This window comes from Megalobrama amblycephala, linkage group LG10, assembly GCF_018812025.1.
Source record: "Megalobrama amblycephala isolate DHTTF-2021 linkage group LG10, ASM1881202v1, whole genome shotgun sequence".
Classification (NCBI taxonomy): Eukaryota; Metazoa; Chordata; class Actinopteri; order Cypriniformes; family Xenocyprididae; genus Megalobrama; species Megalobrama amblycephala.
In genome coordinates this window covers 37,776,883-37,792,640 of record NC_063053.1, presented here as the reverse complement: position 1 = coordinate 37,792,640, position 15,758 = coordinate 37,776,883, and the positions used below count along the sequence as shown (strand labels likewise).

The 15,758-nt window shown below is 41.0% G+C and overlaps 1 protein-coding gene and 1 long non-coding RNA gene across 2 annotated transcripts; one reads left to right on the top strand and one right to left on the bottom strand.

The window, feature by feature from the left end:
* Positions 1 to 1,499: 1,499 nt before the first annotated feature.
* Positions 1,500 to 9,530, bottom strand: LOC125277571. Its single transcript, XR_007186923.1, has 3 exons — positions 9,415 to 9,530; positions 6,628 to 6,744; positions 1,500 to 3,055 (listed from the first exon to the last, which is right to left on the bottom strand). It is a non-coding gene; the product is annotated as an uncharacterized LOC125277571 (long non-coding RNA).
* LOC125277570 lies at positions 3,065 to 14,438 on the top strand. Its single transcript, XM_048206035.1, has 13 exons — positions 3,065 to 5,225; positions 7,060 to 7,596; positions 7,684 to 7,901; positions 7,986 to 8,036; positions 8,196 to 8,284; positions 8,380 to 8,837; positions 9,288 to 9,606; positions 9,688 to 10,486; positions 10,588 to 10,800; positions 10,892 to 11,154; positions 11,242 to 11,498; positions 11,587 to 11,835; positions 11,924 to 14,438. Exons 2-13 carry the CDS (start codon positions 7,061 to 7,063, stop codon positions 12,339 to 12,341), a joined length of 3,870 nt encoding a protein of 1,289 aa, XP_048061992.1. The 5' UTR covers positions 3,065 to 5,225; position 7,060; the 3' UTR covers positions 12,342 to 14,438.
* The last annotated feature ends 1,320 nt before the right edge of the window (positions 14,439 to 15,758 follow it).

The following is a 15,758-nucleotide window of genomic DNA, read 5'->3' as shown; positions in this document are numbered from 1 at the left end:
TGATATGAGATGCATTATGTGAATGCTTGGCTCTCATATCAGATCAATTGACCATCAATTGAAAGTGTTCGAACAGTGTTGTGCTTTCCTTCCTGCAGCATAAGTTGGAGCGAAGGCCGTCTCCCTCCACCCTCAAAGTCTATGCTACTGCAATATCTGCTTATCACGACCCCATAGGAGGTAAGTCGGTTGGGAAGCATGACCTGGTCGTCAGGTTCTTTTGAGCCTTTGCAATCAGTTCATCTAAAGTTTCTCACCATGAAGACTTTGCTTCTGGTCGCATTGGTCTCCATCAAGAGGGTAGGGGACCTGCAGGCATTTTCGGTCAATGAATCATGCCTTGAAATTAGGCCGGGCAACACCCATGTGGTATTGAAACCTCGGCCTGGCTACGTGGCCAAGGTTCCTGCCACTCCTTTCAAAGACCAGGTAGTGAGCCTGCAAGTGCTGCCCTCGGAGGAGGCAGACCCAGCCCTAGCTTTGCTCTGTCTGTCTGTTATGGAGGGCAGCAGCAGGGAAAGGCTGTCTCCAAGCAGAGGATAGCCCACTGGATAGTGGATGCTATCACCTTGGTTTACCAAGCACATCTTCCCGCTGTTCCATTATTCCTGCATCCTGATTAACCCATCGTCTGGCTCGCCATTGGTCCGAGCTCTGTTTCACTTAGCGAGCTTCCCGATATGGTCATGGCGAGTAGCTTGCCGTTGGTCCTTCACAAAAGTTCCATGTTTCCTGCATCCCGATTGGCCTGTGGGCGGGACCACCCGGCAGTGCATTGTGTGAGTTGGGGGCAGGTGATGTTGACAGTGATCGATTGTTGGTTGGATTGTCATCTTCATCATGATTTGCTGACATTCATACTTCACCTGTTGGATTTGAAGAGGTACAGTTCGCCGCACCTGTACCTGTGAACTGATTTACCATGCTTTTACCACAACTATCATGTTTAAAATACAAATGCCGCAGCAAAGCATTGGTAATTTCGTGGTTATTGTGTTATTTAATGCGTTGTCACCACTGCTTAGTTACATAGTTGGTATAAAACTGTAGTTACTGTAGTAAAACCTTGGTTATATTTCGCAAGGCTGTGGTTGTCTCTTCATAAGTTTTGATGTGCCTCAAACTATTGTTTTAAAATAAATGCATAATGTTATCTGCATATATATATATATATATACTTAAAGCATAACCACATTAGTATTCTGATACATGCATGCTTTTTTGTACAGTCATACTTTGCAAAAGTGAGGTAATAGCAGAGTGTGCCCTGTGGATGGGGCTACCTTTGATCTTTTACTCAATTTGAGTAGATAAAAGAGATTATGATTTGATTGTAGATCCAAAAAACATGTCCATGTCCATGCAACATTTATTTGCATACCACAAACGAATGGTTTCATGGTTTCCACAAAAATATGAAGCAGCACAACTGTTTTCAACATTCATAATAATCATAAATGTTTTTTGAGCAGCAAATCATCATATTAGAATGATTTCTGAAGGATCATGTGACAGTGAAGACTGGAGTAATGATGCTGATAATTCGTATACATATATTGAACATTTTAGAATACAAACTACAATTTACAAAACAGCTATTTTAAATTGTAATAATATTTACTTTTTATTCACAATATTATTGTTTTAAACTGCATTTTTAATTAAATAAATCCAGCCTTGGTGAGAAGACACTTTTTTCCAAAACATTAAACAATTGTAATGTTTTTCTAAACTTTTGGTAGGTACTGTATATTTTCTGCCTTATTCTGTGATCTTTTTTTTTTTTTACATTGTAAAATCCATGAGAGCTTAATGCACAAGTGTTTGTAGTACATAAACCAATCATAAACATGATATGTAATATATAGACATAAAATATAGGGGGAAAAAATTACAGTTATTGGTTATTATTATTCAGCAGAGTATTTGATTTCTTATTAAAAGAAAATTGTTTTAGAATTAAAAACAAGAGATGAAAATATAAAATCTGCCAATTAGACAAATGTCAGATAAAAACTGGTATTACACCAAACATTTCTGTCCCCCTCACTTCTGAAATGATGGCTACACCCCCGTCTGTACCTATAGGCTAGGCTAGAATAGAATATGTCCATCCAAAAGGTTTTACACATATTATACATCCAAAATTGAATTTGCTTTATTCATTTATTACACATCCAAAACTGACCTATTAAATAGCACGATTCTCTGATGTTCTAGTTGTTACTTTTATATGTCAAGAATGGATTTGTTTTTATCCAGATGATCCTCATGACTCTCCTGAGACCTCATTCAGTCACTCAACCCCTTCAGGAGACAACAGGCCTACCTCATCCATCAAAGAACACCTGGTGCACGCCAGCAGGAGGGCGAAACGGGCAGGGTTTGATTATGTTTTACCAGTCATTGTGTGTCCAGTTTATAAATTATTTTCAGTAGTTAAATGGAAAAAGTACAAAAGTAACCTATAAAGAAATGTAGTTGCTGTCATAAACAGTTTCCTCCAAACATAAACATGTTTTTTACAGGTCCATCTACAACACGGAGGAAATGGAAAAACGAGGTGGAATCCACAATGGAGCTGTTTACTCAGAAGATTGGCAGTTCTCTCACGCAGACAGACGACACAGAGCTTCAGCTCAAAATACAGCATGTCCACGAGTTACTTATGATGAGCATGTTCACCCAGTTCCTCGCCAGCAGACCTCCTGTCCTGAGGCCATGTTCAGCGCTGTGTAGTGTCAATGGTTGAGTGTCCACAGCAGCCACTGCGTCAGCATCCTCACCACGTTTCATTGTGCTTCTCACATATGTTATGCAGAGTAACAATAACAGTGGGGACCAAAGCTATGTCAAGATCAAGACGTTTGGCTAGACATCTCCATCTACCTTTCAATTGACCAAATGCACATCTGTCATTCTAGCCCTGCTTATCCTCTGGTTGAAGTCGCGCTGGTCTTCATTTAGGTTTCCTGTATCAGGGTAACCCTTCACGAGCCATGGCCGTAATGAGTATGCCGGATCTCCCAGCAGAATGATGGATCTCATCTGTGATCTGAGTGAAAATATCAGAAAATGTGTAAGATCGAAAGTACAGATCATGTGTATATTCAGGTTCATGTTTTTAGTATATTGTAGCACATTAAAGGGATAGTTCACGCAAAAATGAAAATTCTGTCATCAAACAGATCTATGTGGTAGTCAATGGGGGGCGAGATCAGTTTGGTTACTGACATTCGTCTAAATATCTTCCTTTATGTTCAGCAGAACAAAGAAACTCATACAGGTTTGGAACAACTTGAGGGTGAGTGAATGATGACAGAATTTGAGGTGAGACACAGTAGAACACAGAGAGCAAGACAGGTGAGGATGAAGGCCTGGGCTGCGTTCAGCCCCGACAAAACGTTGCAAAACGTTTTTTAAACGGAAACGGTGGAGCGTTGAACACCCCGTTCTGATGACGCAAGAGATGCAACTATGGCAGCTGAGAAGGCCATTCTTTGTGTTCTTTTTGAAGAATTTTCGGAGCCTGATTAAATCGGTATAAATACATGTTTAATACTGCAATACGCTCGATGTTACAGTCACTGCCCGTGAGTCATTCTACGAAACGGGTGCCATTTGGGTCCGCAACATTTGATCAGATGCATAAGGCACAAAAAATGTCCCAAAGTCTGTTTCCAAAGCTTAAAGTTATTAATTCAAGTGTTCTTTTTAACATGATATATGATCAAATGGGTTTTTTTGAAGATTAGCATACTATTTTTAATCATTTTTCATTATTACATTTTTGCCAATTTCACATGTCCGTGTTAACCAACATGACACTTGCATCTAAAATATCACCAAATAAGTCATATATTTTTTTCAAACATATACTATTTTCAGGATTATATGTGTGTCCCTGTTTACACAAAATACATTTATTCACAATAAACCTTATTTTTTTTGTAAATATTTTATGGTTTGACTCACCCCCGTCACATTAACTTGTTTTATCTATAAATAATGCTCTGTTCCTTTAAATGAAATCACAAAGCCTAAGTAACATCATTTGAGCCTTACTGTATAGCCACCTTGAACAAAAGCAGGCAACTATGTACAGTTTTTTTTACATTGTTTATTTGTTGCTTTTTCATGTTAGGCAGGGCCCGTCAAGCTTAAACTTACCACCCCGTCATGCAAAATAGATAGGGAAAACTGTTTTTTTTTTTTTTTTTTTTTATATTATTAATACAAAGATAATTATATTTCAGATTGAATGCATGTATGCTAGTTGAGAAACTTGACCACATGGGAGATTTGCGGACATTTTGAGATTAAATTTACCACCCTGTCACAAAACGTGACGGGATTTGTGGAAACTGTGGTTCCTAATTATTGTGATCCAACATTTGTCTTGATGTTTATGAAAGTTTATGAAAGTATCCACAATACAATAGCAAAATATATAAGTATAGTATTTAATTATGTTACAATCAGTGTCTAGCCCACCTTCCTAAGAATACGGACCAGAAGACATTCCAATTACTAAATGATATTTAGACAGACTTAAAGAAGTTCCAGGTCTATACTTGTGCTCTTATTATTGAAGTTATTTTGCCAGTAATGTAAATAAACATGTGCAAACAATATACTTGCCCTAATAATATGCTCTTGTGAATTTATTTTAATGTTATTTACATTTACGAGCTGTTTCTTTAGTACGGCGTGGTTTATATGCATGGTGATGCTGATTGGGCTAACATTTCTGACACACCGACCAAACAAGAGAAAACATATCTCAAACCCGTTGCACACCGTTTCCAGCAAACATGTCGTTCAACACGGAAACCGTAGCAAAACGTTGCGCACCGGTTTGAGCTTGAACGTGCCCCAGGTGAGGAGGGAAGGTGTCGCGCTCGGATTGGCCGCCGGACGAATCGTTTCTCCCTCTGGACCCCCATTGGCTCTCGCGAATTGTTCCAGAGGCGCTCGTTGCTCCCATTGGTCGAGGCCTCGTCGCCGGTGCCGCCGTCGACTCGGACATCATTTGCTCAGTCAGAATCCCCCGGATCAACACTATCTTGCTGTTTTTCTCCGCCGATTTCGTCAGTTTTAAGCCACAAAACACAAACGTTTTTTTAAAAACGCACTCCCGCAATTTCTTCTGCAATTTTGCCCCGCGATCGGAATTTTTATACACCAATTCTGCATTTTCGCAACCCTGCAATTTTGTGGATCACGTAAGTCAACATATTTTATCCTTTCTGACGTTTTATTTAAATCGCTTTTTAAAATAGGCATATAAATAAGCATTCTATCTAATGTGTAATGCATGCAGAAGAGGCAGGAGAACAAAAGTGGGGTAATATGATGACGTTTAACCCGATTTCAATATAAAAAGTACAGTTTCATTCATGATTTTCATCGACACCCAGTAAATGTACCGTTTTTCTTTCTTTTATCTATGCGTAGTACATGCAGAATTTTCCTTGATTCACTTTGTGTCAGTTTTAATAATCAACAATTTTGAAAAGACAACGAAATTCGTTTAAAAACAATTAAAAAAAACTACAAAACCCCTAATAATGTACCCAGGGATGTAGCACCGATTCCTGGGCCCTATGCAAAGACAGTGTGTGAGGGCCCCTTATAAGTATATGTATATATATGTCACACTTTTTAAATAATAGTGCACAATTATACACAGAGCACTCACTGATTTAAAAAAACAGTTGTACTATATATCATGTAACACTGTTGCGTTTGAATTGTGCATTAAAATGACAGTTTTATAAGACATTGTGCCTTATATTCCAAAACATTACAATCTTTCTAAAGTATTTAACACTGTAGGTACCTCTACAAGCATGATGAACACAGGATTGATATTATCCTGAGCCATATATTTGGCTACATGTCTGATATTATGCTATCATAATGTGTGTATAGTTTAAGAATAGTTGCTGAATAGTATACATAGAAATAATGACACTTGTGATATTACTTTAATCTTTCATGACTGTTACTGAGATGGACAATTTTTATTTTAAATAATTTTTGTCATTTCTGTAAAATGTTAAGAGTGTGTTGGATTTGTAAACAATAGCTGCCTGGAATCTGGATGTTGTGATGAAGTGTTTAATGTTTTTAATTGTTTTTGAGTTACATTTTTTTTTAGTTTATTAATTTTGCGGATCACGTAAGTCAACATATTTTATCCTTTCTGACGTTTTATTTAAATCGCTTTTTAAAATAGGCATATAAATAAGCATTTTATCTAATGTGTAATGTGTGTTTTTACTTTATTATCATCACACTATCTTAAAATGATATGACCAAGTTTGCTCATATTAATATAATTTAAGATCCACACAAACATCGTTTACATATTGTTTTCCATATTTACAATTTATCTCTAAAGATTTGTCACACACTTTTCCTGTTACTTCGGTCTTTAGAGTACGATAAGAGCATTTAACAAGTTGTTTCTCATTATGTAGGAAAATGCAGACTCGCGTTCAGCAAGCATCTATTTACACAATGTAAACAGCAGCATATAAGTCGCCGTCGCCTCGCTCGAACAATATAGGTTCTCACTCTGTCTCTTTGGAAAGAAATTTATGAGGAATTGTTTTCGCTTACTGTTTACTTTTTGCCAGATCTTAGCTTGAACGGCAGCGGCGCGATTCAAAGATCACCACAATCCGGAGTCCGGCGCGTCCACTTTCCCTCACAGCCATTTAGCGCTTTGCAATGTTCCTAGACAACAAATCAAATCATGCAAATTGCGAGGCGTTTACACAGACTTGTGCCAAAGCTTGCGAACAGAGAAATAGTGCAGACACATTGTATACGTGCACAATTGTATAATAATAATCGCTGAGGGCCCTCAGACGCCAGGGCCCCATGCACTCTGTGACCCTTTTCCCCCCTCTTACGATGCCCCTGAATTTACCTTTTTCATAAGTATTTTGTTTATGTATGCCACCAATTAGCCAGTTACGTATTTTCCATAAATATTTATTTTGTGTATGGGGTTTTCAGTGCATTGTTTGTCATTCTTTACTGTTGCAGAATGGAAAGCAAGCCCGACCTTCGCTTTGAGGCTGGAGAGCTGGTGCTGAGGCAATCTGAGCAGGCAGCCACTGTGGAGAAAGTCCACCTTTCAGAAGTGGTTAAAGGGGTGCCCTTTGTACCAAAGGACCCTGAGGCTGTGCTGGGGGAGGCCAAGGTCAGGGTTATCCATGGCGGAGGGGATCCCTTTGATGACCTGCTGCTGGCAAGTCAAAGTGCCATCCAGTTTGGTCAATACAGAGGGAAAACCTTCAAGTGGATGCTGGAGAATGACCTTGGTTACTCCCTCATGGTCCTGTCTGGGCATCAGCGGGAGCGCGAGGCTGGCAGATTGGACAGAGGTGCCCTCATGGCTAACAAAGATGCCGTTCTCAAGTATGCCTGCACATTCCAGAAGGTCGCAGAAGCCATCAAAGTGCGCAGGCAGAGAGAGGGAACGTTACCTGGCTGTGAGGGTGACTGTCTGGTGGGCTTTGGGGTCCACAGGAAGAACACCTTCAAGGAGCTCTATGAGGCCAAGGACAGGGAGAGGAAAAGGTAATATATGCTTCTGCTTGCTTGTTAATTGTATTGTTGTTTGGTGTGTATTTTACTCTTATGTATATTATTTTGTTTCTTATGCAGCTATGTGGAGTTCATCAGGAACCAGGACACCAGTGTGGGCAGCAAGATGGATGCGCTGAAGAAATACATCTTGCAGAGGGACCAGAAGAAAACTAGGGCTGAAGAGAGAAGAAAGTCATCCTCTGCATCTTCTGCATCCCAGCCTGTCCTACACCCTTCAAGTCCGGCTTCTTCTCTTCCCACACAAAGCTCCCACTCCCAGCCAGCCACAGCACATGGTGAGGTTTTAAATCTATACCTGGTGTAATTCTATGCACATTCTAATGTAATTATAAATAACATTGTCAATTTTCTGCACTCAGAGCCAGCAGATGAAGATCTTCTGGCTTCAGCCATGGAGGTGGAGCCACAGGGTGAGTGTTTTTTTTTCTTTTCTGTGTATATATAAAAAAAAAAAATCTAAAATCATGCTCACCTGATCATATCTGATCACAAATACATTTAATAGAATTATTAAATAAAATTAAATCATTAGTACTAATTACAAAAATACAATTATGTGTCCTTCACAGTACTTCCACCACCACCACCTTCAACACCGATCCGCTCACATCGCTTGGAGCAAAGAGCCGCTCAAAGGCTGGTTTCAGCGGCTTCTGAGGTACAGTTTTCACACCAGAAGTGTGCTATATATATATTTATTATTAAATTACTCATGTGTTATTATTCATATATAACATATTTTTGTGTTTCTAGGTTGTTCTCCCTGAGGCCTGGAAGCGCTCCCTTCCAAAGGAACAACACGAGTGGATCGGCCGCTCCCTCTTCCGAAACCAGGGCGGAAGGGCAGTGCTGACGGATAACCTGCAGATGTGGTGGTACCCTCCCCAGCCATGTCTGCAGTATCATCAGCCTCCAGCATCGCCGGACGTGTTCTTCACCTGGCCGCTGTGTTTGTGGATGCCCTACAGGATGTGGTCCTACAAGCTGATCTGCAGCTCGCCAAACTGCAGACGGTCCGGTCAACGACTTACAGCTTGTGGGCTCTACAAGACAGTGAGGCGGGTGCTGAACTTTCACGGCTGGTATTTTCTGGCGACGGAATACCTGGAGTGTCAGCGCTGTCATAAGAAGCTGGCTGCGTGGTCCTACACCATCCTGGACCAGCTGGATATGGCTCACCGCAGGATGTTCCCAGCTATTCTCACTTACCGGTGAGTCATCAAAAATTGTTCTTATTATAGGCAAAAATACATAACCAGGTGCAATTAACTACTAAATGTTACACCACTAACTAGGCTGTAATGGTAGTAATGCAACTTTAGTTACTTTATAAAAGAAACAACATTAACTTTTAAAAATTAATTACATGTAATTTGTACACAAAACAAGCCTTATCTTTCTTTAGAAATTTTTTCACAAGACACTGTGTCTGGCAGTCAAGGTTCTCTTCAGAATGTGTGAACGACCCTTCATTGAACTTAGCTTGACCTTTCAAAGGTGTCAAACTCAGAACAATAGCATTCCAACACCTTGAGACACTGCAGCGGTCACCTGTCTAGGAGTTAACGACCCCCCATTGAGCCCAGTGTTTTTGTGTGTGGGGAACATCACACCTTTGCTCTAGGAAAAGAAACACTTTAAATGAATTTTAGTAAACTTAGGTTCTCTTGTGATATACATGTGGCAAAGTTGATGAGGGAGCGCTCTCTCGGCAACAGTGCCACAATGCTATATCACAAACTCTGTGAACAGCACAGTGAGGACTGGATGGAGAGGACCCTGCAGTACCTGTCTGCGTGCGACCGGTTCCAGGGCACCACCACACGGCCCATCACGCCTCCACCTCCGATGCCACCTGTACCAACTGCCAAGTGGCTCCTCTCTGTCCACGCGGAGGATGTCCGGTCCCGGTATAGTGAGCTAAAAGCCAGGGTCACATCTGTCTTTGGGTCCATCCTGAAAATGGACTCTACAAAACAGGTAACTGTCAAATAGATTTGATCCTTTGTATATGTAAGGCATGTTTGAAGCTCACTGAATTGTTTTGTTTTCCAACAACAGGTGGTCAAAAAACTGGTGGGAGCTGCAGCTGGGACCGCAGCCTGGGTCACCAATGTGGGCAATGAGCACGGACAGGTCCTGATGTCGGTGCTCACCTCACATAAGGGTCAGGGACTGCTGCCCATGACCACGGGCCTGGTGAGGAGGTACGAGGCGGCTGGAGTCGCTCCCCCCACGCTCCTGTACGTGGACCGAGACTGCTGCTCTTCTGTGGGAACATCAAGAGCAGTTGCCATGTTCAGCGGCTGGAGCGATCTGGTGGTTCGTCTTGATGTGTGGCATTTCATGCGGCGCTTCGCTGCAGGTCTACACACTGACAGCCACCCGCTCTACGATCTGTTCATGGCAAAGCTCTCTGCCTGCATCTTTGTCTGGGACGAGGGAGATTTGTCCCTGCTGAAGGAGGCGAAAAGGAGGGAGCTGGAGCAACAGCAGGGCATCAGAGGCCTCACTGATGAGCAGCTGACCAGCAGGCTCACCTCCAAACAGCTGGCGCAGCACTGCCGCCGCTGCACACGTGGCGTGGAGGAGACCGAGCAGCTGATCGGACAGATGCTGGAGGCCTTCAAGGACGCCAGGGAAACCATGGGCATCCCCTTGGTGGACCAGGAGAGGATGGACGTCATCTGGGACGCTCAAAGGTGCCATCTTCCCTGCATCCAGGACCCTCCGGGAGTGCAGCTGTATACCCAGACAGGAAGTGTTACAACGGGAGGGCTCACACTTCCTGTCTACCGCTGCGCTCGGGGGTCAACTTCCCTGGAGACCTTCCATAACCACCTCAACCGCTTCATACCCGGTAAGATTACACACATCCACCTCAAAGTGTGTTTTTGTGATAGTCTATTTCATGTCATTTGTAATTATTAATTAGTGTTAATGTTTCCTTTTTTTAATCAGGAACAAGCGCTAACCTGGAAAATTTCCAGGCTTATCTGCTTGAGGGTTTGGAGCGGTGGAACGAGGACCGCGCTGCTGCTGCCGTCACACATGATGCTCCCTCGTCGCTGCGCTGCTACAGTGGCTCACTCCAGCACAGCCTCAATGAGCTCAGCCAGCGTCTTCTTGGCTGTAGTCTTGTGCAAGACCACTCCAAGCCAGGACAGTACACAGGTATGTGTCTATAATGCCATGCTTTGTTGTTTTTGTAATGTACAGACTTCTGTTTTACAACCTTGCTTTCTATTTAATTTCCTTTTGTCAGGCGAGCTCATCGGGGTGGAGTACCTGTGCTCGCAGCAGTCCTGGGAGTTCAGGGAGAACTTTGGGCGAGACCCAGATGTCCCAGACGGAATCCCATCGGACTTGGGAGATGTAGAAGATGAGGGATTTGGGGATGAGGCAGAGGAGCAGGACCACACCATCTCCCCTCTTTCTTTAATCTCAACGAAGGAAGCTATGTGCTTGTCTCGGGATTCACCGTCACCCTCTCAGTCCTCCCAGGAAGTGACACCTGAGCCCCAGAAAGTATGTATGCATGCAAGCATCCTTTGCCATGGCATCACTTGAAGGACTTTTTCATCCATACTAACTGATATTCTTTCTCCTTGTTAGGTGTGCAGTGGACCAGACGGGACTCCAGGATTTGACAGAGTGGTGGACCTGGCCAGATATCTTGTTGAGCTGAGGGAAAAGCCTTGCATCTCGGACAGGGAAGCCGCTGACATTGTTCGCCTGTGGGACAGACTGCCGGACAGTGACAGACAGGGTGTTTCCTATCCGCCGAGACACAAGGAAAGGCTTTTGCAAGGCAGGTTCAAGGCCACCCACTCCAAAACCTCCACCTGCCATGGAAAAGAGGGCCTGAAGCGGTTAGTTAAACATTTGCACACTTTGAGCTGTAAAAATATATAAATGACTGTGCTTTTATGCTTTATAATCCCCTATTTTAATTTACAGGTGTGTTCTGGGGCAGGGCTCGGGTCCTGCGCAGTGGCCGAATATTAGTAGGATTGTAGAGGCAGTATGTCTGGAGCTCTGCTCCATTCATCCAGCGGGGAAGGTGAAGTGGGGCATTTCAATGAACCGCTGGGCTGCCATTCTACATGATTACCAGGCCATACGGAGACTAGTGGGGAACTGCCCAGCACTGAAGGGACGGACAAGAATTCAGCTGTTTGAGGTCAATCAGCGGAAGCTTTCTGTCTGGTAAGTAGTTTCTTTGAAAGCCAGCTATAAAAGTAATTTTACAATTCTCAGATTCTGTTCATCTTATTAATTCTGTCATTTCAAACAGGTACAACAACTACAGGAAGAAGCTGGAGGCAGATGTGCTGCTCTCTGCTCTACCGGCATCATCCCTCTCTGCTCCAGCGTCAGCGTCCCTCTCTGCTCCACCAGCAGCATCCCTCTCTGCTCCACAGCCAGCATCCCTCTCTGCTCCACAGCCAGCATCCCTCTCTGCTCCACAGCCAGCATCCCTCTCTGCTCCAGCATCAGCGTCCCTCTCTGCTCCACCAGCAGCATCCCTCTCTGCTCCACGGCCGGCTGCCCTCTCTGCTCCACCATCAGCATCCCTCTCTGCTCCACAGCCAGCATCCCTCTCTGCTCCACAGCCGGCTGCCCTCTCTGCTCCACCATCAGCATCCCTCTCTGCTCCACAGCCAGCGTCCCTCTCTGCTCCACTGCCAGCGCGGCAGAGGGAAAGACACTAGAAGAGTGGCTGCAGGAGAAGAGGAATGAAGGAAATCCTTCAGTGTAAATAGTTTTATTTGTAAATATTGTACTAAATATCCTTTGTTTTTTCTATTAAGAATTTTATTTTATTCTATAAACATTTGTTTGTATTTAATAAAAATTGTGTAAATAGTCCAAGGATTCTTCTTTATTTCAAAAGGTTTATCTGCCTACTTAAAAAGGACACATAAAATGTCTTAAATAATTATTTATTTTAGAACAATTTATGACTGTTTATATGTTTATTTTCCCTCATAAAGGTCAAGCAAACTGTCCTAAATATTTATTCTTTATTTTATAACATTTAATGAAACATTTATTTGCCCTCATAATGGTCACATAGATCAAAACCTTATTTCAGGTTTAACTGCCTTCATTAAGGCCATGTTAATTGTACCATTGGTATTGATAGTGGTTGAACAATAATTTAAAACCAGACTGTTGAGATTTTGCAGACCTTACTATTTCAACATGGTGGACAGCTGCTGTGTGCCAGGATGCCAGAACAGGTGAGGGAAAGCAAAGGGGAAATCATGTTATCATATTCCTAAGGATCCTGATAGACCCCTGAAAAAACGCTTAACGTGGCTTAATGTACTAAGACAGTGATATTAACAGACCAAACTCAGTAAACATCATAAACCATACTATGTACAGCAAAGCAGTTCAGCCCAGAATTTAATGCAATGCTTAATGTAGCATACTTAGTAATATTAAAAGATCAAATTCTGCACAAACCATTTTTCTGTATAGAATGCTTTATTAGTATAGTGTTTACTGGTTTGGTCTTTTACTGTCTTAATACATTAAGCCATGTTAAGCGTTTTCTTAATGGGAGGAAAATGTTTAATTAAACATGCTGCGTTCATATTCTGGGCTCATCTGCTTTTCTGTACATATTATGCATTATTAGTATGGTGTTCACTAAGTCTGGTTTGTTAATAACTGTTTTAGAAAATTAAGCGTTTTAGAACGTCCTGACTGAGATGGTTCATGGCAATAAAACAGCAACCCTAAAATGACATGAAAGAGTGTAAAATGTGTTAAATAACTGGGCTGATATAGGCAATATAAGAATTTTCAGTACAACACATGAAGATGCAGCAAGAAAAGCCTACATTCAAAAAACCAAGGGACAACACAATAACCATCATGTGTCAGCATGTGGGATTTTCATAAACCCTACTTACCCTGAAATTGGTGCTTCACCTGATGGCATAGTAACATGCACTTGCTGTGGTAAAGGCTGTGTTAAGAACAAGTGCCCATCCGAGTTTAAAACTAACACCATCCAGGAGGCATGTTTGGCCATAGATTTCTACCTCAAACTTATTGATGGAAAGTTACAATTAAAACAAAACCACCAATATTACACTCAAGTTCAGACACATATTTGTGTCAAAAAGCAACTACTGCGATTTTGTGGTTTGGACACTCAAAGACTGTGTCATTCTTAGAATTGAGCCAAACCCTGAGTTTTGGAGGGAACGCCTACAGAAGGCTCAACAGTTTTTCATAGCAGTTTCCTTCCCTGAGATAATTGTTTTATTTGATTATTAACAGGTGTTTGTATTGCTTATTGTTAGATAATTCTATGACAATTATATATTTGTTATGCAATGTTTTTGCTCACTTGAAAAGTTATTTTGCACATTATTATACATTGTTACAAACATTACATCTGAGGAGTAAGTTATGTAGTACTACTGATTACAATGCTGGCATGAGACCAAAAGTGTCATTTGTTATTTAATTTGTATTTTATATTTGAATTCATGTATTTAGCCGTTTTATATAATGTTGTTGTTTTATTTATTTATTTTTGGTAATTGTTGTTGTTGTTGTTTTGTTTTTTTTTGCTCAATTCTTGTTTTTAAATAAGATTTTGCTAATGTCATTTCAATTTTTTTATTAGGCTATGTTTGATTCATGTGTAGAAAGTTGTATAAAACAGTTTAGTCAAGCATTAAAAGAATGTTTTTTCACCAAAACATTGTACAAACCGTTCAATGTACAGCAAACAAATTCACATGGCTACAATATTTAAAGGGATAGTTCATGTTTTTCCCAATCTGTGTGAATTTTTATTCATGTAGCGTTATGAATATTTTGTGTCGAATCATGATTCAAATCGCGTGGCAAACCGCTAAACTGCTAATATCAAGTGACTTTTGGTGCTCAGAATCATGATTCGACACAAAAGATTCATAACGCTCCGAAGCTTCCTGAAGCAGTGTTTTGAAATCAGCCATCACTATATAAGTCATTATTTTGTTTTCCTTCTCGTGGCTTTATAATATTAATATTGAACCACTGTACTCACATGATTTAAATATATTTTTAGTACATTAATGGATCTTGAGAGAGGAAATGTCATTGCTGGCTATGCAGGCCTCACTGAGCCATCGGATTTCAACTAAAATATCTCCGAAGATGAACGAAGGTCTTACGGGTGTGGAACAACATGAGGGTAATTAATGACATTATTTTCATTTTTGGGTGAACTAACCCTTTAACAATTGTGCAATTTAAAACACAGCAATAACTTTAAAATGAAAATGAAAAAGCATCTGAAATATTCTAAATTCATATAATAGTGGCACTTTTTTTTAGGCTTTTTGACTTTATTCTAAATAAGCTTACAAAGATGTTTGAAATTAAGTGAAACTTGGTTGAGTTACAACATGTGCTCTGATGAGATTGTGATGTAGCTATAACTTATGTCTTTTCGTCTTGTTGCTGAAATCCATGCCATGTGACGTCTTCTCGTTACCCCCTCAACATGTTTTCCTTCGTGTTGTTTAGAAGTTGTAAATTGGAAAAAATCCTATTGTTCGGTTTTTTTCCTGAAGGATTGTGTGACTTGCTATTGCAGTTTTTAATGCAGCAGGAATTACCAAAAACTGACAGTGTGAACGTGGCCTTTAAATACATCTCACAGTCACAGTCTGTTTTTGTTTATTTACTAAAGTCCCCCTGTAGTCAATTACTTTATCCCTTAAAACTCATCTTTGATCACCAAAATGACATATTTAAAAAAAAATTCAAGTGAAAAAAAATTCTTCATGCCTTAAAATAGCTTGAATGTAACTCTACACCCTTGCCTCATTTAATATATACAGATCAAAGAATATGCAAATTAGCCCCGCCTCCACTCGCTCACGCCAGCTCGGAGAGTCTAGTGTTGCTATAGTGACGAGCAATTTGTTGTTTTTGTAGTGGATATAGGCTACATTAAATAACCGCACATCCTTGAATGAGCGCGGATTTCCAGCGTATTTACTTGACCTTATCAGGTAATATCTATGGTTTGATCCATTCCAGAGGCGGCCAAAATCAGAATTTATAATGGACTGAATATCTCTCTCAGAACTTGACGTGCGATGCCACACTGA